Source organism: Cinclus cinclus, chromosome 4 (assembly GCF_963662255.1).
Source record: "Cinclus cinclus chromosome 4, bCinCin1.1, whole genome shotgun sequence".
Classification (NCBI taxonomy): domain Eukaryota; kingdom Metazoa; phylum Chordata; class Aves; order Passeriformes; family Cinclidae; genus Cinclus; species Cinclus cinclus.
Genome location: NC_085049.1, coordinates 21,406,193 through 21,431,572, shown reverse-complemented (window position 1 = coordinate 21,431,572; position 25,380 = coordinate 21,406,193). Strand labels below are relative to the sequence as shown.

Below are 25,380 nucleotides of genomic sequence, written 5' to 3'. Positions count from 1 at the left end.
CTGACAGCAGCTCACTTTAGGTCGGGAAGAAAGAAAAGTAATGGCATTGCTACATAAATACTAGAGTTATTTGCGTATGTTGTGTGTTTTATTCTGCATTTTGTGCTTAATGCTCTGCACTAGATTCACGTTAGTGTACAGAGAGAACGAAAGTTAGCAAGGTGAGGAAATGTGACTACCTCATATTGGAAGCGTTCAGGCCAGGTTGGATGGGGCATGGAGCAACCCGGTCTAGTGGAAGGACATCTGCCCAAAGTAGGGGGCGGAACGAGACGATCTTTAAGACCTTTCCAACCCAAACCACGCCGTGATTCCACGATAATAACAAGGAAACCTCACAGTCCTTACACTCACTTCTTGAACTACTTATTTCCCGTGCGATGTTCAGCCAAGAAGGCCTCCAGGCTGGGCAGATCCCTGCCCCCAGCGCGACCCGAGCCGCTGGCCCCGCCCGTGCCTTCGGTTTCGATTCCCGGGCGGCGCGGCCGAGAGGCGGTGACGGGGACCCCGCCCCGCTCCTCTTCCCGCTCCTGTTCCCGCTCCGGCCACAGTCCCGCAGGCGGTCCCGTCTCGGGCGGAGGGGCAGCATGTGCGATCCGGCCGTGTGTAGTTTTCTCACCCAGACGCTGTGCGCCCATGGCGGGCGGCTGGGGCTGCGGGAGCTGCAGGAGAACGTCGGGCTGTCGGCGCTGCAGCTGGAGGACACGCTCTCGGCGGCGGGTCCCCGGCGGTTCCTGAAGGTGGGGAGCGGCCCGGTGGTCCTGGCCGTGACGGACGTGCGGGTCTGTGTCCGCAAGGCCTGCGACGGCTGCGAGCGGCTGCACCTCTGCAAGCTGCACCTCATGGGCAGGTGCCACCAGGGGCCCAGGTGAGCGCGGGGGCGCGGGCAGCCCTGGGGACGGCCGGGAGCGCTCCCCAGTCCCCTCACCCCAAACCACCTCACGCCTCCAAATCCCCCCCACACGCCCCTCACAACTTCCCCAAACCTCTCACAGCCCCCAAACGCCTTCACATCCCCCCAAACTCCCTTACACCCTCCCCACATTGCCCAAACTCCCTGACGCATCCCCCAATCTCCTCACAAACCTCCCACCCCTCTCAAAGCCCCCATCTCCACCCCCAAAACTCCCTCAGCACCCCGTTCACACCCCCCCAAACTCCCCTACGGCTCCCTCGCATCCCAAGCCCCGCCGGAGGCGCCGCTCCCGCCCTGGTGCCCCGGGAAGAGCAGGCAGTAATCCCCTGGATCACCCGCGGGGGAATCCTTGCTCCCGACGGACTCGTGTCCTGCCCCCGCTGTGTCCGTGGAAGCCGATTATTTTTTTTTTGTTTGTTTCATGTTGTTGTTACTTTCCTTTTTCGTTTACTTGTTTGTTTGCTTAAATCTACTCACCTCCGCACCCTGCTCTCCATCCCCCTGGCGTCTGGCTGAAATAGTTTACACCTATTTCGCTGAAGGAAACAGCAATGTGCTGACATGACCTCTGGTTTCGCTCTAGAGAGTTACAAAAGTTGAGTTTCGCTATACGTCACTGCTTGGCTTATGGCCCTTTCTTTGAGAGGCACTGTTTGATCACCTGGGTGCATCAGTCCCAATTTCTGGAATATGGAAGACTTGTGGGATGGGCAGGCCTGGCAGCCTCTCTAGCCACAGGAGGCCAAAGGTGGTGCCTAATTTAAAAAACATAAAGGAAACCAAAGGCAAATGTAGAAGAGCAGCCCAGCTTTGCCACTACTGATGGAAGAACTTTGTAGTTTAAGCCCTCAAGCTCCAGGTCTGATGCTGATGCAGCATTAGGAATGTGCATGATCCTACTAGATCCTTCCTGTAATGCCCTAACGAAATGGATCACTGTGCACTAAGATCTGGATAGCATGCAGGGGAAAAGCTGTGTCTCTCTCTCACCATTAGGATTGTAAGATTTTCTTGCTTTTTTACTACGTTGCAGACAATAGAATAAGCTCCCATGGGGTTCACTGTTGGAAATGCCTTCACGTGTGTGCAGACACTCATGATGGATGGTTTTGTGTGAATTAAAGTTTGCAATGAGGACATCCCCTTCATAGTGATAATTCCCTTCATTCTGTCCTCTCAATAACACTAAGTAGTTAAAATCACTTTGGTATGCGTTAAAAATTAATAAAGCAAAGAGTATACCTTTCATGGGAGGGAGCTTGATTAAAATGAGAGGGCAGGAATTCTGCTAGGTGGACTGCATAGATCAAGACAGAGACTGTTTTTTAATTGATAAGGTAAAATCTAGCTTTGCTTCCAGGTCTTGCATCCTTTTTTAGAATCCCTGGAAAGAAAAATATCTGGGCAAGTTACTCGGGTCTTCCTGTTTAGTGGAATAATTATTTTAGTCCAGTTCATCCTGTTTTTAACCAGTATCTGGAAAGTGGCTTTTCATTGTTACTTTCTTTTTTCCTAAAAGTCTTATTAGACTCAGCTGTGTCGTTACCATTGTATTTGTAGAGTGTTTCAACCTTTGACTTGGGAGTACAGACAGACTCAGGTGTTCTAGATCATTCTCTGACTGTGTGGAGGAACACTGGTCATGGCTCCCACCTCAGATGCTCTGTAGCTTACCTACTTGCATAGCCTAATTGCTTACAAAAAATGTGTCCAACAGGTAGCAGGGCTCAGGGGAGAAATACCTGCACAAGGGTCTGTACCCAAGGATTGGATCAGACTTGGGGTAAAACTGTCACGAGGAGAACTTCAGGAGTTAACTAGAGGTTGAAAGAGTAAAGGGATAGACTTGAATCCGGTAAATTAACAGGTACTTTTATTGTTTGAGTATGTCTAATTTTAATGCTGTATCAGATCTTGTGTTGAAGAGCAGGACATAAGGAAGCTGTATTTTACTGCATTGAATTAGTGCACAGGCTACGTATCTCCTCTCTTACTGATTTGCACTACTGTTTCAAACAGATGTAAAAAATCTACGGTCTTCCTCTCTAATTCATACTCATCAGATTTTTTGCTTTGTAAGTGGCAGCACTGACTTCATTATTGTAGCCCAATTGCTTCCTTAATCAAAACTTGTAAGTTTAACTTTCTTACCTGTTTTTTGATTTTTTTTAAATAAAAGTTCACAGCCACTGAAGATAACAAAATGTGTCATTTTCAGTTTCACTGTTGCTTTTGTTTTGTGCAGACTCTTGCAAGTTTCTTTACTTGCCATCCCTAGGACTACAACCTTTTATGTTCACGAAATGAAGACTGTTGCAACTTCCAGCATTGTTTGTGTACTCCTTTAAAATTAACTTTCCCTCCAGCTGTTTAGGTCATGTGACTTGACTTGGACCCTCCTGGAGGCAAAGAAGGTGTGGGGTCTGACTGCATTGAAGTTTAAAATGAGGAGATAGGGTCACTGCACTTCACAGAGGAGTTCTGCTGTTTGGGCCATTCTCTGACTAATTACAGACACTATCTAAATGTTGAGAGAGACTCTCACCAAGCCACCTTTTTCTTGTGGCTTTTCCCAGGTTGCACATTATCTGAGGTTCTTCTTTAAATCAACTTGACTAAAAGATACTGATATTTCATTGATATTTCTGTGTCTTTTCTTGCAGCTCTTGTAAGTACTCGCATGACATCATGAATGCGGAGAACAAAAAAGTTCTAAAAAAACATGATTTGTCTGGCCTCAGTGAAAATGAGCTGCAAGTCCTGCTTCTCCAAAATGATCCATTCTTCCTCCCTGATGTAAGTTGTACTGATGTCTTAAGAGAAAGTTTTTGTTCATTAGGAATGGGAGAGGGCAAGAGAGAATGTGGAGTTCTGATCTTAATGTCCAGCTGTTCAGATACAAAAGAGGATTAGTCAGAATGAAGAAGGAATGGGAATGGCAATGTGAAACAACTTAAAGCTGTATCTGTGAAAGGGGTGTGTACTTAATAAAAAAAGCCACCACTGCAGCAGTAAAACTCTTTAATAAATACTCAGAGACATGCATCTGGAGAAGACCCTGTCATCTGTCATGTGTCAGGAGCAGACCTGCCCTCTGATAGCAGGAAGTGAGCAGCAAGGCTACAACCTGTCTTGTGTGCCATTTCTGTTATTCAAACAGGATGGCCATAAAGCTGCTCAAAACAAGCAAACAAAAATGTAAGCAACTTCACCAGAGATATACCAAAGGCTGAGATAAGCAAGAGAGAGTTGAAAGATCACAATAATTGTACACGCTTACAGGGTAAAAGGTACAACGAAGATCAGGAAGTCTGTGCTCCTTTCCTTTTCCAGTCCATGTGGCACAGGCCTGCACACATTTTGGTGCTTGAGGGCATAAGAGATGAGAAAAATCTGTGAGAAAGTGACCAAATGACTGCAGTCAGTTTGTGTCAAATCTGGCTCTTCCAAAGTGCATGGAGTTTTTGTACTCTGACTTTCTACAGATAAACCTTTTGTGCAAATAAACCTTTCGACAAATAAACTTGGCCCAGTTTGTATGCCACTCATTGATTTTGTTAAATTTGGTTGAACATTCCATTCTGGTTCAGCATGTAGGGCAATACTGCCTTGAAGGTATGGCTGTTTCAAAGTCAGTCATACCCACTTCTGGCTACAGCTACTCCTGGTTAAGAAATTACCAAAGTACTGCCCTTGTCTTTTGCAGGTTATAATCTGCACAGATTGGTTGACACAACAGTTCTATTGTTTCTTTGTTCCCTGCTGTGAAAGTGCTAGACTTTGACAAAAGAGATTTTTTTTATTGTGTAGTGTTGTTGTTTTAAAATATGTTTTACTGGCAGACTGAAGGAGCATGGTGGTGATAAGCAAGGAGAATTATTAATTGTTCCCAGTAATGAGCAAATATTAACAAGTATTTTTGGTTGGCATTATCCTTTAGTGCTTACTAGAAATCTGGTCAGCCCTCACCCCTGGCAGGCATCATTAATAACCTGTCATTGACCCCTTTAACTCATATCATGCAGTAAAATAGCAAAACCAAGAGAAAATGGTGATCAGTGCAGGCCATTCATAATCCTGAGAGCTTGGGGGTTGGATGTAGAAGTCAATTTGGCTGTTTCCTGCTTAGAGATGCTGACTGGCTGTGTGTGTGAAGACATGGCATGTAGGAAGCTCTCAAGCAAGAGGACACTTTGGTATTCTGTGACTTGAACTGAGGTTCAGAGTAAGAAAAACAGAACAGCACCCCAGCATCAGGGGTTTTCACACTTTCCCTCACTTTCTCTCTGGCTTTCCTGTTTTGTTTGTTTTGTTTGGGTTTTGGTTGTTTTTTGCTTTTCTTTCTTGGCAGATGCAAGGATTCAGTGTGCTTTCTTGATGTAGTTAAATAGTGGATTCCCTATTGTCATGGTTTAAGCCCAGATAAGTACTGTGCAGCCACTTGCTCTCTCCCACCCTAGTGGGATGGGGAGGAGAATTCGAAAAGAGGGAAAACTTGTGGGTTGAGAATAAGGATACCAAACAAATTGAAATAGAATAAAACATACTAATAATAACTGTAATGAGGAGGAGGAGAGAGAGATATTAATAAAACCCAAGAGAAACAAGTAATTCCAAGTACAGTTACTCCCCACCCCACTGACTGATTCCCTGGAGCAGTGGTTGGTGGCTCCTGGGAAGAGGGATTTGGAGGGGATCTGTGAGAGTCCCAGGGTGAAACTGGGGCTTTCTGCCGGACAGTTGTGTGGCAAAACTGTTACTGTGGTGCTTTTGTGGTCAATGTGAAGGAATTTTTGGCCTGTGATGTGTTCCCTGGTCTGAGTTTCTGTGTACCTCTTTTTTAGTGAATAGAGGAATAAAGAAGAGCACTGCTTTTTCTATATGTACTCTAATCTCAAAGCACTCCTCTTACCATTTTATAAACTCAAATCTTCAATGCCGGATAAGCTTTACAAATAGGAAGTGCAAACTCAGTTTTAGCTCCATGAAATGCTAACTCATTTGACACAGTGTACATGGTTTTTTGAAATATTTGTTATCTGTTGGTCATTATGCTGTAGGGTGTTTTTAAATATAATAACTGTAAACCCGTCTGGTTTTATGCACCTGTCTTGCATCCATTTTTGGCACTCCTAAGATTGTTGGGTTTGCTTTTTTTGGAAACAAAATATATACAACTTCAAAACTGAAAATGCATGAATCAGCTTAAAATACCTGCTCCTCTGTGCAAGAAGTCTGTGTAGATTAAAGAAGTTGGAATAAACACATACCTTTTAATCACCATTTTTCTGGTGTTAAAGCTGCATGCCTGTAGAACAAAGAATTCTAATGTGCTTTTCTATTTCCTATTGTTTCTTCCCCACTTTTAGACCTGTCAGTTCTACAACACAAAAGGTAGTCGCTGTATGCAGCAAAACAACTGCAACAAGCTTCATGTTTGTCGACACTTTCTCAAGGGGAAATGTAAATTTCCTCAATGCATAATGTCCCATAACCTCTTGGATGGCCATGCAATGAGAGTGTTGGAAACTGGAGGGATTGATGGGAAGATAGCCTCAAACTTCCAGGCTATATATGATTTCAAGCATGTTGAATTCAACAAGGAAAATAAGAAGGAGTATGGTAAGTTGCAAGAAACATTGGTCTTAAACATGATTTTGAGTTTGATAGAGGTAGAAACTGTTCTTGCCTTACCTCCCAGCTAAACACCACCATCCTTTCGGTGCTTTCAGTACGCAGCTACAGACCAAGAAATGATTGTTGGAAAATACCAGCAGTTCCAAGGATTAAAGAAGTGAAGACAACTTCGGAAACAGTGCAGTGCCTGCTGGATGTGCCGCCTTCCAAAGGTAAATACCTGGCTAGTAAATAGTACCAACTGTTCCCTTGTGGAATCAGCTTTTGTATTTCTCCTCTTGCAGTATATACACATTTTTTCCCTCTCTGCTATTATGTGCTTGCAAGAATGGAGTAAGTTATGGCACAATCATATGGGAGGGAGATCTGCACTTTTATTGTCAAAAGTACTGCATTCAAAACAGCACCTGAGTGGCTGGCAATAAATGTGGCTAGCTAGAGTTTGTAACTGTAATTGCACCTTTGTTGTATCAGCAGTAGAGTGCCACTGGAAGATTACAGGTATGATGGACATAATTCTCCACCGAGATTGGGATATTGCCAGCTAGCTGAGCTTCTGACCCAGCAGTGCTGTACATTCAGTCTTCTCCTACAGGTCCCAGTAGCACCGTACCTGCTCAGAGCCAAGACCAGTTGCCAACAGGAATGGGAGATAAAGATAAAGGTATGGATTGTTTCTTACCCTCCAGTCATGAGACCAGCGGTTTTCACTGGGACTTAATTTCACACATCTTGACAGCTCTCAGTGGTAGTTGAGTGCATCTTATGTGTTTGCCTTACTGTGTGCTGAAATCCATGCTACCAGGTGGCCAGCAGAGCAGTGTTGGAGTTTCTGCCCAAGCATTGTGCAGCTCTCTGTACTGACCTGGATGGACACATTTTTTCTTTCCTAGGAAGGTGACAGAATTGTTTCTGTGCATACAGTATCTTTCTGTCCATAGGCAATTAATACATCTTTGTTAGAAGAGGTGTTGTCTCAATATATGTTCCTGAAGGAATAGGAACTTGTAAATCTCTTGCTCTTCTGGGCTTTAAAGCTTATCAGAGTCCAGTACTCTCTAAACAGGTTCTTTTAGATATTCCTCACATGGACAGTATAATGTTTCATATCAAATTACATGTATGAGGGACATAATTCTCTGTAGAGATTGGGATGTTGCCTAACTAGCTGAGCTTCTGGCCCAGCAGTGCTGTTCATTCAGTCTTCTCACACAGGTCCCAGTAGCACTGTACCTGGTCAGAGCCAAGACCAGTTGACAGCAGGAGCAGGAGATAAAGGTATGGATTGTTCCTTAACCTCCAGTCTTGAGATGAGCTTATCTAAAGAGAGTTGATATCACACAGGTGTTGTGATGTCTCGGTTTGAAAGACAGCTATCTGCTAGGGAAGGCAGGACCTTCCCTTGGATTGGAGAATGTAAACTTCCTCCCTCCGAATTACTGTAATTTTGAAATCAAGGGGCTTTCAGGTAAAGATATGAGGATTGGAATAACAGTTCTTTACTAATATGTATAAGACATGTATAACAAGGCAAACAAAACAAGAACAGCTACGGAGTTAGTAACAAACAGAACCAGCGACCCTGTGACTGTTGCCTCGGCAGAAACGGGAAAGGATGGAGGAGAGGCTTTGCTTCACAAAGCCCTGGGACAGCTGATCCCTGTGCCCCTGCAGGACTCTCGGAAGCACCAAGCCGGAACGACGGGAACGAGCAGAAATCCCGAGGTGTTGGAGGAGATGTATTAAACTGCGGCTGTAGCTGGAACTGCTGGATGTCTTGGCAGGGCATGGGGTGCAGGGCTACAGCGCAGAGAAACCCAGAGCAGTGCCGAAGGGCAGGGGTGGGGCAGCGATGGCCGGCTCCGAGCAGGGCAGGGAGAGGTGAGCTCAGGATGCTGCCTGGGCACATGAGCAGACGAGGTAGTGACCTCACCTCCTTTAGTGAAGTAGGTAGGTGATAATAAGGTCCAGGGTGGCTCACGAGCGGAGGCTCGCCCCACAGAAGAAGAAGAAGCAGCTGGGTTATGGCAAATTCCTTTTCCCAAGAAACAGCAGCTCTGAGCGTCTTCTGAAGCCACGGAGCAATTGAGCTAGCAACTGTCCCCAGCCCTCCTTTTACCTGGACCCAGCCAACCCTTTGTTTTCTCTAGTACCCATTAGTACCAGCAGTCAGTGTTTCTCAACAATTTTCATGGGAAAAATTCTATAGGTAAGAAAGAGCAAAAGAAAAGAAACCTAGCGTGAGCATCACATAGCCACTTGCTCACTTCCGCATGATCCCCAGAAGGAAGGGAAAAGAAGGAGTAAAGGCAAAATACTTGAGGGTTAAGGTGGGAGAGGGAAAAATCCCCCAAATAGTAAGTGAAAGAGGAAAACCAAGCAAAAGAAGTGATACAAAGGCAGTCACTGACTGCATCCCACATGCAGGCTGAAGGTAGCTAACCCCCCTAAAACTCTCTCTTCTCCCTTTTATTACTGAGCTTTATGTTATATGATATGGAATGTTTGGTGAGTTGGGTCCTTTGCCCACTTGTGTCCCCTCCCAAGCTGTTGTGCACCCCTGATTCTCTCCACTCTGGAGGCAGGGTGAAAAACAGGCCTTAATGTGTATCACTGTTGAGCAGAAGTTGGGGCATGAGTGTGTTAACAGCATTGTTTTGGTCAAAAATCTAAACCAGCATCATAAGGGTTGTTAGGAAGAAAATTACATCTTATTCTAGCCATGTCCAGTACAGTGACATTTGTGATGTAGCAAAGTGATGCAAAGTCGACTGGAAACAAAATACAAATGTTGACTTACAAAACAGCAGTTACTGTGCATGGTTCAATCACAATAATAATGGGATTCCCGTTGCAGATCTGTATAATATGCTCACTGTCTTAGTATTTACTCACTGGGTGTCCCCATTCCCTGGGGAAATTGAAGCCAGCTCAAGCTGTTGCTTGAAGCTGTTGCTGTTCTCAGAATTCTTTGGTGGGTTGTTTAGGCTTAATACCTCTGCGTGGTGCTGAGCCCTGTGTTCACTCTCCCCATGCTGGTCTGGCTGACTTGGAGAGAAACATTTCTACCTCCAGTCAGTCTGCTCAGCTGACATTGCCATTTATGCACCCTTTGGTCCCCTTCGTGTGGAGACAAAGTCAGCTTCTTTGCAAGAACCATGGACAGTCACACCCCATGTTGTTCTGAGCTTCCTGACACTGGCCTTGCCCTTCCATGCTGAGACTTCTTCCAGTGTCATTGTTCATTCGCAATGCCCTGACTTCTGTGTTGGGCTGTATGGGAGATAGTCAGATTCTTAAACTGCTTGACTTTGCTACTTCAGTCAAATCCTTGTTATTTCCGGGATGAAGTACCAAATGCAGGATCTTTCTCTTAGAGCAAATATGGACTGCTGTGTTCTTTGCTGTAGGTAAAAAGGACACTTCCTCTGATGAAGCTTCAAAGGAAAACGAAAAAGATAACTATGATGAGATCTGTTTGTTTTATGTCTGGAAGTACTGCAAAAACAAGGGTAAGCTTTGTGAAAAGTAATGTTCTTGAAGTGTTGTCTGCTGAGGCACTCCTGCTCAGTGGCTTGGGCTAGTGGTGATAACTGTGCCTCAGTAGTTTCTTTTCAAGTAATCAATAAACACTGTCAGAATTACAAACATAATCAGAGAAAAGCCAAATGGTTTACTTCAACCCTTTCTCCTCCTATCCATCCGATTTCAGACTTTTTGATAGGGCAGGCTTTGGGTATGTTACTGTGGCAAAGCCCTTAAAGTGTAGCTCTTTCTGTAGCTAGAAGATCAAGTTATGAGTTGGCTTTATGCTGTCATCATTGATAGCTCATAAATGTATGCCACCCTTTATTCCTGCTATATCTATCCTATGTACATCAGATAACAGCCATATTCTGCCTCACTACGTCCTTTAAAAAGTGATCTGAGGTGTTTAAACATCTTTAAAAAACCACAGTAGTTGTACCAGGTAAGCTAAAGATAAATCTAGTCCATTGTCTTTTTGGTAGTGTCCAGAACAGAGATCTGAGGGGATAATGTAAGTATTTGGGAGCTGTCCCTGAAGAATCATTTAAAGCCAGGTTTGGATCTTCCTTTATTATGAGGAGGTACCATGACATTGTCTTTCCCTGATCTTGTCCAGTCACTTTCTAAAGGACTGCTGCTCCTCTGACCACCTGGTCTTGACAAAAGACCCTGTATAATGTGAACAGTGTACCTGGGTGAAACTGTCAGGGTCAGGCTGAAAGCAGCCATTCTGTGACCACCAGATAACTAAAAGTCACTGTTGGAATGTTAGTGTGCTTTATTTGCCACATTAGGCTGGAAAGTTATGAGATGTTTGGTCTGTACTTGGATGTGGAGTGTCAGAAGAAAACCTTTCAGACCTTGGCAAGGGACTAAGGAAAAGAGAACCAAATATACCAGAGTGTTTATGTGATTTGTAGACCAGACTTTTTACAGCTGAGACACATGGTTATGTGACACATAACATGCACTTCCTATCTGTGGCACTGGTCTCCCAGCTGCCAATGTTGTCTCTCAGCAAAGAGAAGGTTCTGGTGTCTTCCAAATATATTTGGCAGAGTATGTTGATATATATATATATATATATATATATATATATATACACATATATATATATATATACACACACACACACATATATATATGTATATATCTTTATATTCTCTTTGCTGAGACCAAGAAAAACAATGTGTGTGTGTGTATATATATATATATATATATATATATATATATATGTTGCTTTTCTTGGTAAGACTGCAGAAATACACTCCCCTTCTGTTTTCAGCACTTTGTCATCATTGCTTATACCTAAGACCAGGAAAGAAAGCCTCAAGGTGTAAAAGATGCTGGTTCTATTTTGTTTTTTTCTTGTCTTGCTCTGTGTTAATGATTGCGGAGTTCTTGACTATGTCTGATTTTGTTACAGATAAATGCAAATCTGTTCATTACCATTTGCCATATAAATGGGAGGTACATGATGGGCTGTTCTGGCATGAACTTTCCATGATGGAGGACATTGAAAAGGCCTATTGTGACCCAAAGAACAGCAGGTGTAGTAATGCTGGACTACTTGCTTGGAGTATTGTGATTAAGCCTGTGTAGGAAAATTTGTGTTTTCTTCCTAAAGATGTCTGACTTCTGAGCTTCTGGTTACAGAGCTTCTCAGAAGCTGGGAGGATGTAAAAACAAGAATTTTTCCTTTTGAAAAAGCAAAGCAAGAGTGATTGCATGAAAATCCCACTCCAGTTTTGTCTTCTAAAAAATAACAAAACTATCTTGCATTTAAAACTCTGTACAAGGTAAAAAGCCAGTGGAATACTGTGTTTAAAACACTAGTATTTCAGATCATTAGTCAGTTTATTTACAGTAATGAAGTTGGGCCTTTAGACAACATTTCAGAGCTGATCCTTCTCTGTGGCTATTTCTTTCCTACTACAGCTAGTATCTATAATAACAGTAATAGTAATCTATTATGTGTCTAGAGACATTTTATGAAATGTCACTTGTGTAGGCAGCCCATCTATTTTTTCCTCTTTTTTATTTCTGTTTTAAGAGTATGTTTTCCTTTTAACTCCTTTCTGAAAAGTCTCGCTCAAATCCACCTGGATTCATAAGGCATCCAAAGTTTGGCTTCACAAAATGGTATTCTAGTTTTGGCCCATGCCTCTTAAGGCACCAGATGATTTTTATTTACATTTTTCTGGTGATCACAAGCAATATTCCCAAGAGGAGCCTGCCGTGAAAGTCTTCCTGCCTGGGAGTTAACTTTTCAAGCCTCACAGGAGTAAGAGCCCAGGTGGCTCCAGTGATGAATCCAGTTTGCAGAACTCTCAGCTGTGGTTGCTGTGATTGCATTCTTTGTAACCACAGTAAAAGAACAAGGTTGATAGCCTGCAGGTGTTTGCTGGCAAATTCAGTCACACACTTCACACATTTTGCTTTTGTACAGAGAAAGACTGTAACCATGCTTAGTTATCACAGAAGTTCCTTTTGCCACGTTGTACTTGGAGCCTGACATTGTAAAGCTGGCAGTGCCACATGTGACTGAGGTGCCATTTGGTGTCTCACAGGCCAGAGTTCACTTCTGAAGAACTCTGAACTTCTGAAGGTTTTGAGAGCTGCCATGTGCTGTGGGAAATAAATACTCCTATTTCAGATCAAATTAAGTTTGGTTTACATTATATTAAAGAAAATGGCACCATCTTAAACTGGGGATTAGAAGATAAAATATTCACTGCTAACTATAATAAACCTTAATTTGTTCTCGCAGCTTTCAAAGCAGGAACATTAATTTCCAGACAATGACTTGCTCTTCTTCTTTGGTTCGACGCCTCTCTACACCATCATCGGTCACAAAACCCACATTCCTACTGACCACACAGTGGATTTGGTACTGGAAGAATAACCAAGACAAGTGGATTGAATATGGAGAACAGGTGAGTTCACATCATGTGCTTTGAGTCACTTCTGCAGGCATATGTGGAGCCTCTTGGTGTCATTCCCCCATTTTTCAACAGGATTTATTAAGGGAATCCTTGTTCTTGAATTTTACAGCTTTGACTAAGGCAGTGAAGCTACATCTGATCATAACAGATATGATAAAATGCTGACAGGCTGGAGGGAAGAGAGCTCCCTTTTGGAGTTGTCTGTGGCTCCTACAGAGATTTCATATATAAACACTGTCCTTAAGATACATGGGAAGTAGTTGCCTGTTTCCTAAGCATTGCCTTGCTTCCTTGGACATGCAGGGGTTGCTCTACTCTCTCAGATCAAATGCAGTCTTTTTCCATGTATGTGCAAGTCCTCTGATGAGACAGTAATCTATCTGAAAAATGCAGGAAAAGAAATATATATAGAATCTCACCCTCCCCCAAGACAGATGAGTTTACAGTATAGGTTTATAGGTATGGTTTACAGTATAGGAGCACAAATTGTAGAACAAAAAGGTGATCCAGGGACTTGAAAAAGTACACAGGGAAAGCTGTTGGATGGAGCACAGTTTAAAAGACTCAGAGTAACCTCAAGGAGTACTCAACCTCAAGGAGTCACCCTGAGAAGTGTCCCAGGTCCAGGTGAGATCACAGCTGTCCAGCTGCTCCTTAGCAGGGAGAGAGCTTGCAAGGAGCTCAGGCTTTCCTATCTGTGGAATGAAGTGCTTGGCTCATAGTTAAATCACAAGCAAAGTAAAAGGTAAGAGTGAGATTCGTTACGCTTACAACTTTTTGTTTTCTTGGCAAGTTTGTCTTGGAAGAACCACCTGGTATTCATGCATTAATCACATCATCAGTGTTTGGTTCCAAGCTCATACACATCAATGCTCACTATGTCACCCTGTTCCTTTGTGGGTTTTCAGATAGCAGGTTGGAAATAGAAAAGTTCTTGGCCTAGGACTTAGCTTCCTTGGGAGCTTGAACCAAATGAGCTCTGGTTTGGTAAGGAGTCCAGTGTAGCCATCACACCTGGTGGCAGCTCAGCCCCGCCCCCTCCCCTGCCGTGGGACTGGGCAGAGTGAGAAAATTCATGGGATGAGATCAAGACTAAAAGATAATGCAAAAGTGTGTGCACAAGCAAAACAAATCAAGGGATTCATTCCCCACTTCCCTTGGACAGGCAGGTGCTCAGCCATCCCAGGAAAGCTGGGCTCCATCGCAGGGCACAGTGACTTGGGAAAACAAACACCGTAACTCCAAATGTCTCCTCCTCCTCCCCCCAGCTTTGTATAATGGAGTGACACCTTATGGTCCTGGATGTCTCTGTGGCCAGTTGGGGTCAGATGTCCTGGATGTGTACCCTCCCAACACCTTGTGCCCCCCAAGGCCCTCACGGGGGGTGGGAGAGGAGCAGCAAAGTCCCTGGCTCTGTGCATGCCCTGCTCAGCAGTAACTAAAACATCCCTGTGTTATCAGCACTGTTCAGCACAAATCCAAAACACTGCCACTGCCAGCTACTGGGAAGAAATTTAACTCTACCCCAGCCAGATCCAGTACAGCTTGTTAAGGAATTTAAATGGAATATATGTGTGTCCATTATTACTAATTATGTATTTGTGTTTATGTTACAATTTTTCAGTACTCAGCTTCAGGCCACCATAGTTCTGGGTAGATTACTCGTCACCCTGCTCTTGGCCCCTTCTGTTCATCTACCCCAGCTAGTTATCCAGGGTTTAGTCCTGACTGTGATACTTCTCATTCTCTTTCTTTTTTTTTCTCTTTTCCCCACAAAGGAAGAAGGGAACAGCGTGACCTCACCATCTTCTGCTATTATTGAAAATTTGTATCAAGCAGATCCATGTGCTGTTGTACCTTTCCAGGCTGGCCAATATCAATACGAACTCAATTTTAAAGGTAGTCATTTTAAAGGTTCTCGTCTACAACTGTGCAGTGCTTTATAGAGTCTTGGAAAATCTCCCAGATTTTAGAAGCTATGACTTCCTTTCCTGACACCCCCAGTTTCACTTACTGGAAGTGAGGTAGTGATGGCCCAGAGAAAATTCCTTACAAAAGTAACCTTCCCCCATTATTCCTTGTCACTCTCCAGACTCACATTTGACCACAAATACAAAGGTTCATGGTCTTCACATAAAGTCACAGTAAACCTTAAGTAAAGTGAGTTAACTCTGGATGGTAGAAAATACAAGTTAGGCATCTTTGTGCTGCTGTAGGAATGTGTAAAGAGCTTGAGTGGCTTGAGGGAGCAAGCAAGGTAGGCACAGGTTCAGTCAGAGTTACAGGAAAGACAGGAAGCTTATGCAGCCTTTTTGCAACTATTCCTCAGCAGGTAGAATTGAGACTGAATTTGCAGTTTTCATTAAAGAATGACTGATGATGACAAGATGACCCCATCTTGTGGACTTATTCATGACTTTTTTTCCCTGCTCTTTTTTCTCTTCAAGAAATGACTCAGACAAACATTACTTTTAAGACTCGAAGACAGGTCTGCAGGCGACCAAAATTTGTGTCTTCTGAAGATGTGCAGAAGATAAAGACAGGGTAAGTACTCTTCAGGTTGTTTTTTCATCTTTTAGAAGTAATTATAAGGCAAAATGGCTCACAGTGCTGGCAGTAGTTGTACAGAGAGGACAGCTGCTGCCAGAGAAAGCCCATCCGTGGGACAGAGCAACAGAAGCTCTATCACAAACTGAAGTCTTGGTACATTACCTGCTGCCTGGGACACATGTTACTCCAGGTACTTCAGACACAGCTGTTACTTAAAAAAGCAACTGCAGGAGGCCTGTGATAGTCGAGTGGCAACATGCAGAGCCTGGTTTACAGACTGAGGCTCTTTTCCAGTTTCTTGGTAGTTTATTTTGTTAATTTTTAAATACAGGAATTGGCCAGAGGGGATCCTTCAGATCTGAGTGTTTGGAGCGGTACTAGAATTAGTAACACTTAATTTCCTTTCTGTTTTCAAGCTGTCAGAGGGATTCTTCTGTTCCTAGTCACTGGGATGCATCTGCACTGCCTGACTTGGGATACAAGGTATCTTAACCCCCCCCTCCTTGTAATTCTTATGGGAAAGGCACAGTTCAAGCTTAACTGAATCAACTCTAACTGCATAGATGCTAAAAAGGGACAGGAGTCATTTCTTGGGTGGGTGTGCTTTATAAAGATCTAGGTGATCTCCCAAGGGGTCACAAAACAGGTGCCAAATTGCCTTGAACTTTTACTGCATTTTAGGCATTTTTCTAGATACCAAAAACTCAACACTCCAAACAACACCAAACCCCAAACTCACCAAATTCAAGACAGGAAGAGTGCAGATCCAGGAAGGGAAATCTCTATATCCTTCAGTACTGTCACATACATCACAAATCTGAGCACAGACCTTGGCCTCAAGAAATGGCAGAAATAAAGATCTACAACCATAAAATAAAAATAAAAAAAATATGCCGTGATGTCTTCCACAAAACAAACCCAACCCCTGTCAGCCCAAAGTCTGTATTCTTATTTGATCTTTTTCATGTTACACTTGCCCTTTGTGTAGTGGTTTTTACCCTGCTTGAGGAACAGAAGCATAAGAGGTTTTCCTTGCTGACTGTGTCACAGAATCTTGTGTGATGCTGACCAGGTTGTGTTGGCAGATACCCTGGGAGCTGAGGGACACCAGTGTGTGGCTGTGTGTCAGTGTCACAGGTGGAGTAAAGCACTTCATTTCCAAGAGAGAAGCAGTGCTATGTTGATATAAAATCACCATTTAACAGAATTTGAAAGTGAAGGTGTCAGTGGTTTAACAAGATTTGATGGCAAAGTACACTTGATTATTTACTGCATAGAGGACAAGGTCAGACATAACCATTAGAGAGACCCTCCTGTTGAGTCATGACTTCCATAAAGAAAAGATAAAATAATAATGAGAGTGTGTGGGAATCTGGCAGGCAGCCCATTTAAAGATTTGCCTGTAATGTTTGGAGCTCAGTGGAAGAAACACAGGAATACTCTTCCCTTGGCTTATCAGCATCTTAACTAACAGGCGTAAATTTTTCCAAAGAATGTCAGAAAGACAGATAGCTCTGTTCTTTTTAAGTCTCTTGAGCTATATGTACTTAATTGCTTCCCATACTTGCTGTGAAAACTTGTGTGAATTTTAGTTGTGTACATTTGTTGGGGTGTTTCTGGAGTCACGGGTGAATATGGGAGGCTTTGGAATGCACTGCACAGATCCATAGTATCTTTTGGTTGTTTTCCAGAGTTCAGTTTGCTTGCTGAATTGGCATCTAAGAAAACATCTCTTAACTTGTGAGTGCCTTTCACAGGAAAGGAAAAGTGACAATGCCCATGATACCTGTTGGCACTAAAAGTGAAAGCCTGGGTTAGATTAAACCTTTCTCTGGGACCTTAAGCTTGTTTTTTTGCAGTAGGTAATATTGGGAGTGGCTGGGATTCTGCATGCTTGTGGTGACCATTGTAAGAGCTGACAGCTACAACTCGATGAACAGCCATCTCGTCAGACATTGACAAATAATCCTGGCAAAATCTGCTGCACTGGAAGTGATCCATTTTAAAAAGGAACCTGTGAGATAGGCAGGAAGTCATCTTGGCTTAAAATGAGAAGCTGTGTTTTGGTAATATTGCTTATTGCTCGACTACTGTAAGTCATTGAGAATAGTTTTGTAGAAAGAAGTGTACAAAATGCACAATGGAAATTGGTACCTAATGGGAAAAAGTTGGTGTGAATTTCTCCTGTCTTTGTTTTAACAAAGTGGAATTAGTAGTTGTTAAATGTTTTAAAGAAAAAAAAAAAAAAGAATTGATTGTATCCTGTAACTTCATGCTGGGTTTAAAACTGTCTCTTTAATGCACAACCAAGAAAGTGTGGTTTCCTGTCAGTCTTTGTGTGGCAGATGTGCTGATGAATCCTGGCCACACACAGGCCAAGGATTGCTGCACTGTACCAGACACAGGATGCAAGGTGAAGAGTGTCTGTGCATTTTATAGATGTCAGTTCTGGTGGGGTCACTGCCACCAGCACCAGCCCTACTACTTCCCAAATCTCAGTGAAGCAGAGATCAGGGTGTGAGTCACAGAGTACTGCTCTTGTGCAGTCATACACTGGTGGGAATTGCTGCCAGAGCAGTGATTCCTTCTTTGCCTCGGGGACTCTTCTCCTCGATAAAAGGGTAGCAAATGCTCACACTCAGTGGGATTTTCCTTTTCAGACCTGAAGGTGAAAAAAGAAGTGTAGTTATGCAGTATCAGCCTTCAACAACAATGTGGTGCTGTGACCCTTTATTAGCACTAGAAGCATCCTTGGGGAAATAAGGACAAACCCACAAAGTTTTTATGGAAAGGAGAACAGCTTTGTTGTCAGGAGACTGTCATATGATAAAATAATGGAAGGACCTTTCTTACAGGATTAGGCCTTGTGTAACATGGCTGACTGTCTGTTTTACCTAGAAAGGATACAGTTCCTCAGGAAGAGATCATAGAATCATGGAATATGCTGAGTTGGAAGGGACCCATCAGGATCATTGAGTCCAACATCTGGCCCTGCACAGGATGCTCCAAGAATCACACCATGAGACTGAAAGATGCAGCAGAACAAAAGCAGATTTGTAGTTCAAGCAGTGTTCATGTATAAATTTGCAGATGACACGAAGATTAACACTGCAAGTGACACTCCTGAAGGACAGGGCCATCCAAAGCAATGTGGACAAACTCAAGAAGTGGTCCATGAGAATCCTGTAAGGTTCAACAAGTGCCAATGCTGTACCTGGGCCAGAAGCCCTGGGGTCAGTCTAGGCTGGGGATAAGCAGATGGAGCAGCCCTGGGAGAAGGACTTGGGGGTACTGGTGGTGAGAGTGGGACATGCCCTGTCCCTGAACCCCCCTTGTGCTGAGCTGATTACTGACAAGGGCCTGGAGTGACAGGACAAGGGGGAGTGGCTTCAAACTGACTGGAGGGTTAGATTGGGTATTAGGAAGAAATTTTTCCCTATGAGGGTGGTGAGGCCCTGGCACAGGTTGCCCAGAGAAGCTGTGGCTGTCCCATCCCTGGAAGTGTCCAAGGCCATTGTTTGAATGTGGCTTGGAGCCACCTGGAGTAGTGGAAGGTGTCCATGCCTATGGCAGGGAGTGGTGCTGGATGGGCTTTAAGGTCCCTTCCAACCAAAACCATTCTGTGATTCTAAGTAAAAGATGCAGTACTGAAATACAGACATAATTTTCAACCTGTAGGTGATGATGAGCAGCTTTGGGCTGTGGTGCCACAGACTGTGCAGACAATCAGTACTTGCACATCCTGATTGTTTTGTGTGTTGAGCTGTAAAGCTTTGGAACATGCTCCTGTATTGAGATATGGGAAATTTTACTCAACTTTTTAAAGGTTATTAAATAAATTCAAAGAAATAGTTCTTTCTTGTGCAGCTGACTTTAATCTTGAGAATACTTCCCTGCGAGTGATCTCCTCATTAGTGAGTACTTAAATGTAGCTGTGAAATACAAGTTTTATCCTGTTTTTCCTCTCTAATCTCAGCCTTCTAAAATGGGGAGTTTTTGCCTGGTAGAGTAAGATGTGAGTTTCCTTGTTACTTTCTAGGATGGCCACAGCTTTCATGCTTAAAACACTTTGGAACATGGGGTGTTGTGAACTCACTTTGTCATCTTGAGTCCTCACTTGGCTTAAGTTGTGGTAAAGTGGAAAATATTACCAGGTGACATCAGCCTGCCAGCATCACACTTCTGCAGTTTATGGAGACAAATGTTGATTCTAGAAGATTAAAGACACAAGTTGCTTTAGAGAAAAAAATGGAAAATTTATGCATGACATAAGCAAGCAGAAGAACTCAAGTAATGTTTTGATTATATTTTACATTAAATTCTCTTTGGGAAAAATGAGCATTTCTTAATGGATTTTTAAACACCAACTGTATGGATAAATAAATAAAAGGATAATGACTAAATAGACTGTTTCCTTTGGGAAAGGAGATGTATTTGTTTAAGCAGGTATTTGGTGTCACGTTTAGAAATGTAGTTTTTTTATTAAGTCCATATTTAAATGAAGCTTTCTAAGTTCTAACTTTGAAAAGGTAAAGTACTACAGTGCTAGGAGGGTGTTTTGTGTTTTGTTTGTTTCATCTTCAATAGCTGAAGCGCCTGTAAATGTCTGGTTACAAATGATGCCATTATCTAACATCTTTTGTTGTTAATCAGCTTTAGATATAAAACTAGCATTATCTGGAATAATCTGTCAAATTTTCTTTTTGCAATTTCTGCTCCATTGAGATTTAAAGTTGCAAGTGTCAACTCTTGGAGATGATAAACCTTTCAGCATCCTTCCTGAAGAGAGGTGAGGTGTCCTTGCAAAGCAGGAGTGACATACTGATTTACTCGGTATTTGGTTATTCACATAATCGTGATCTACAGCATTTAATTACCCTTCATAAGCATAGTTTGGAGACCCTTCTGAAAGTGTATCTGCTGGAATTAGGCTTCTGCATGTTCCAAGCTCACTGCAGCCTCATGCCTTCTTTTGCTTTGGTTTGTATTTTATAGGCAGTGGTTATCAGCAATGTGACCCCTGAATACAATGAAATAAAGCAGCTATTTCATCAGACTATGAAAAATTACAGCATCCTTAAAATACAGAGGATTCAGAATCCATCCCTCTGGAAGGTGTTTCAGTGGTTAGTACTTTTTTCCCTATCCTTAAGAGGAGGCAGTCTCCAAGAACAAGTCCTGTATGTGCTTTCTAGGAAAGGAGGTTGCCACTTGTGCCTTAACGTGACTGATATTTCAAAATTAGAAGTTTCAGGAGTGAGATTGGTGTGTGAGGCCTTCCACAGAATGCCATGCTATGTGGGGAGGTTCCCTTTACGTGGCTCCTTGGAAGGGGGAGAGAGGAGCATGGAGAGAAAGACATGCATGATGCAAAGCTGGGCTGAGGATACCCACAGGGATGTGGAACAGTGATTGCCTTGGGGATGGAGCAATAATTGCCTGCTGCACAGTGCTCTGTCTGTTAGAAATCTTTATCCATTAGAGTGTATGAAATGCTAAAAAGAATAAAGCCTGCTTGGGCCTTTTTGTTCCAGTCGGATTTATTTCAGGTGCTTTTGCTGAACAAAGTCAGTATTCATTGATAAAGAATCCTTGGGTTTTAACTTGATGATCTCTGAGTTCCAGAGCTCCTTTCTGGTTTTGAACATCTGCATCAGTGATACTGAACTCCAGGTACTTAGGCCAAGCTGGATACCAGCAGATTAGAGCTGGGGTTCAACCATGTTCAAGTTAGTTTCATGTAAGATTAAGCTGCTGCTTAGAACAGTTGTCTGTTCAGTTTAAGACAAGAGTAAGTATTCACAGACTGTACAGAATAGTAATGGAGTAGAAAAATACTGCTCAAATAAGTGCTTTCACCTGCAAAATTATGGAACCCAGAAAGTTATCAGCTACTGATTTTATAAAACCTTTTCATCCAGCAAAACATATGATATTTCAAAAGATGCAATAGTGCATACTTTATATCCTCCTCCAGTGAGGTAATTAAGCTAAGCAGGCACAGTTTAACATTTCCAAGTCCAGAGGATGATGGAGTAATTTGGGTTGGAAGAGACCTTAAAGCTTATGCAATCTGCAACGGACAGGGACATCTTCCACTATCCCAGGTTGCTCCAAACCCTGTCCAACCTGGCCTGGAACACTTTCAGGGATGGGGCAGCCACAGCTTCTCTGGGCAGCCTGTGCCAGAGTCTCACCATCCTCACAGTAAATTCTCAATTAATTCAGTTAGTTGCTCTTAACTTTTCATTTACTAATTTACAAGTTGGAAGGAGTCTGCCCTCCCCCTGGCTCTGCTTGATTTGTAGCTGATGACTTTCTGAAGAATATTACTGTCTTGTCCACTTCAGCAGCTTCTGCAAACCTGAGAGGTGTCTGGATGCTGTGGAATAATGATGGGAAATAAAAGTTGAGCCTGTTGTTGTGATTTCTCCTTTGACCTTGTTTGTAGCTCACTCTGACTCTGGGCTCAGCCAGAAAGATGAGCAGAGGGCAAAGTGGCTGGGTTTGTGTCCTGGTCCCATCTCCTCAGCAGCACTGACCTCTCTCAGGGGCAGGAGCTGGGGCTGTGTTATGGAGCACAAGCTGCCTCCAGCTTTGAGCCACTGTGGAAGCACAGAGCCTCTCAGGGTAACGCTGCATCCACTCCATTGAGAGCTTGGGTGGGAAGGGACCTGAAAGCACAACCAGTCAGGCCCTACAGAGGAGCAAAAGGTTGGTAGTGTGGCTACTGGAATAGTGTCAAATGCCTAAATTCCTCGAGTAAAGCCAGAATTACCTAGAATTGCCGAGTGGTGCTGTCAGTACAGTGCTCAGTCGTAGTCATTCATCATGCTGCTAGTGTGTTTTGTCTTCTGAGAGGAGAGAGCAGGCTGAGCAGGCTCTTTCAGCTGATACTTACATGGATGTTACATACTTGTTGGAATTGTTTAAAAAAACCTCTTTTTCCCTTTTCTTCCATGGCTCACAGTCTTCACCCCTTCATTTTTGTCAGGCAAAAAGAGAAGATGAAAAGGGAAAATGGAGGAAAGGAAGTTCAGGAAAAACTTCTGTTCCATGGAACTGACATCACCTCCATGAAAACGATCTGCACTCAGAACTTTGACTGGAGAATTTGTGGAAGCAATGGATCTAACTATGGGAAGGGTATGTAGACAGTGAGATGTCTGCTGAGACTCCCCTGATAATGGAGCAGTCAAAGTTCTGAAGTCTAACTATAGAAGGTAAAAAAAATAATAAAAAGAATCACTATTATGATCCTTCTGAGGAGGGCCAGGATTTGCTTTGGGATGGGGGTAAGTCTTCTCACAAGGTATCAAGATCATTAGTGCAGGGGTTTGCTGTAGGTGGCATTTTCTGATATCTGAGGTCATAATTTGAACTTAAAAGAGAAATTAGTTTGTATGGCAGGGACACGAGGGGTGTGCATGGCCTCAAGTGTGATTGTGGAAGGTCCTCACGTGTTCTTGTCTGTCCCTCCATCATAACACACAGACCTGTAGTGTGCATATTGGTACAGCTTTTAAAAAATTACTCCTAAAACAGCAAATACTGAATGGAAATTACATGGTGCAATCCCCTCTCTTGCAAAAATTTTGGTGGTATTCTGTAAACTAAGAGAAGTCCTGAAAGTTGAGCCCGATACCTCCTGAAAATCCAGGGGATGCTGAGATTTTGCTGTCACTGTACAGATTCTCCTCACGACCACATTTTCATCTCGTTTTCCAGGAAGTTACTTTGCTAGAGATGCTTGCTATTCCCACACCTACTGTCAGGCTACGCCACAGGGACACTTGATGTTCGTGGCTCGTGTTCTGGTTGGAGACTACGTTAAAGGCAACGCCGACTACGTCCGTCCCCCAAAGAAGAGTGCTGACAAGCTGTGGTTTTATGACAGCTGTGTGGATGATGAGTTAAATCCTTCTGTTTTTGTTGTCTTCGAAAAACACCAGATTTACCCAGAGTACATAGTAGAGTATAAAGAGGAGAGAATAAGAGAGCAGAAAGAGGCAGGAATAAGAGTTTTTTATAAAGAGGACAGAATAAGACAGCAGAAAGAGGCAGAAATAAAAGTGTCTAAAGAGCATGGAATAAGAGAAAACAAAGAGGAGAGAAGTAAATGTGTAATATCGTAGAGGAACATGGCAGTTTGTGTCCCTCATCTTGTTTTTTGTATTGCAGGTGTTCTCTCCTACTTGGTGACTTCTTTGTTTTTAATACAGTTCTTCGGAATGTTAATCCAGATAATTGTTGCATTGAGGAGGGCTGGCAAAGCAGATGTTACATTTGTTGTGACTGCCTTATCTTCTTCTTTTCCTCTCTTAAATGAAGCATAAACATTTCAATAACCATAGCAAGAAAATCAGAATTGTGGGATGGGAAATTGAATGTTATGACTACTTCGGGCAAATAATTGTAAATACATCATTAAAAAAAATAGAGAGGATTTCTCTTTGCAAGCAGTTAAAAGAAAAATTAACAGTACTGTAGTATTTAAGGAAGCTTTCAAATTTTTAGTAGCCAGAGTTCTTTTCAGTGCAGAATTCATCTGTTATTGACCCTCTCATCTATCATTATTATAAACAATTCAGTGTAGGTAATAATGCCTTGAGTTTGTTTGTTAATGCTGGTATGTGTTTCGAGTTAAAATGGTAAACAGCAAAAAACGTATTTTAAATCCATGTTGTTAGCTCTCGAGAATTTTCATCTGTATAATGGCAGATAGATCAGAAAGCTGATTCTTCGTGGAAATGTGCAGTAACGTGCTGTAACCTATACAAAAGCAGAGCTCAACTGAAGCTGTGAAAGCCACCCCATGTGAGTAAGCAGATACCAAAATCTGGTGGTTTGGCTGCAACTAATGGCTGTAAGGACACAAAACCTGTGTCCCAACAAGCCAGGCTTTCCAGTGGATGTGGCCACATAGCACAATAGGACAGGAGAAACTTCTTAAGGAGCATAGATATGTTCTGCCGTGTTGGTGCAGTAATTTTCGTTTTTCCAGATGTAGAACGGGACCAAAGGAGACCAGTTAGGTTCTCTCAAGGCCAGTGGTAGAACTGCTGTCCTAAGGCACCGTTTGCATGTTCTGCTGCCCGCTTGCATGGGGCAGCATGCTGACAAGTGAGGATCCTCTTTGTGTTTTGGGGGTGATCCTACGTCAGAAACTTGTGCATCTACTGGATGTTAGCAAGGAACCTGTAAACAGATTGAACTGGAGAACCTCTGTACAAAATGCCACATTCAGGCAGTTTAGCTGTTCAGAGGGGAACTGGGAGTGATGACAGGGGAGCAGTAATTTTTACCTTCAGATAAGCTTTACAGAAACACCAATAGCCTCTAAGGTTTTTGCAGCTGTGATACAAATCTGTCAGCACTCAAAGACAGCAAGTTCTTCCCAAGAAGAACGCAAAAGATGAATCCAGAAAACTTACTAAAATGACTTAGAACTAAATGAAAACATGCGGGGAAGATTTTAACACTTTTTAAGATCTCTCCTTCTCTAGTTTGCCTGTAGAGTTCCTGAATTCCTAAGCTTGCTGTATTTGCAAATAAAACCTGTTTTCAGGCACTTTCGGGGTGCAGTTTGTCTTTACATAAACATGGCAAGGCTAAACATACTGAGTGAACCAGTCTCTGCCTGCATTCCCCATCTTCCTTCAGTGTTTCTAAACCAGGGAACTGCACACTTCGACTGCCATTGTAGGGTAGGTGCTCAACTAATTACTAAGGGAGTATAGCATGATTCAGGGAGATTATTTCTGTAAATAAACTCTCTAACTAGGAGATGTTTAATATTAAAGT

At 42.9% G+C, this 25,380-nt stretch overlaps 1 protein-coding gene across 5 annotated transcripts; it reads left to right on the top strand.

The window, feature by feature from the left end:
* Positions 1-570: 570 nt before the first annotated feature.
* On the top strand, positions 571-25,128 carry LOC134043450 (zinc finger CCCH-type antiviral protein 1-like). Of its 5 annotated transcripts, XM_062491782.1 has the most exons (15): positions 571-868; positions 3,580-3,712; positions 6,286-6,538; positions 6,649-6,765; positions 7,149-7,217; positions 7,769-7,831; positions 9,964-10,065; positions 11,508-11,631; positions 12,852-13,017; positions 14,805-14,925; positions 15,474-15,570; positions 15,993-16,059; positions 20,572-20,702; positions 22,571-22,722; positions 23,305-25,128. In XM_062491782.1, exons 1-15 carry the CDS (start codon positions 588-590, stop codon positions 23,709-23,711), a joined length of 2,283 nt encoding a protein of 760 aa, XP_062347766.1. In that variant the 5' UTR covers positions 571-587; the 3' UTR covers positions 23,712-25,128. The 5 variants fall into 5 exon arrangements, 3 of the variants coding, with proteins under 3 accessions (XP_062347766.1, XP_062347767.1, XP_062347768.1); XR_009933138.1 differs by lacking the exon at positions 20,572-20,702 and having other exon boundaries at positions 23,305-23,420; XR_009933139.1 differs by lacking the exons at positions 22,571-22,722; positions 23,305-25,128 and adding an exon at positions 18,432-20,365 and having other exon boundaries at positions 20,572-20,703.
* Positions 25,129-25,380: the final 252 nt, after the last annotated feature.

What these genes read in the sequence shown, in the direction of transcription:
- LOC134043450 (XM_062491782.1), top strand. Translation starts at nt 588, where the DNA reads ATGTGCGATCCGGCCGTGTGTAGTTTTCTCACCCAGACGCTGTGCGCC. An exon ending in AATGGGAGATAAAGATAAAG is followed by an intron (nt 7,218 to 7,768) that starts GTATGGATTGTT and finishes CTTCTCACACAG; the next exon opens with GTCCCAGTAGCACTGTACCT. An exon ending in TGGATCTAACTATGGGAAGG is followed by an intron (nt 22,723 to 23,304) that starts GTATGTAGACAG and finishes CTCGTTTTCCAG; the next exon opens with GAAGTTACTTTGCTAGAGAT.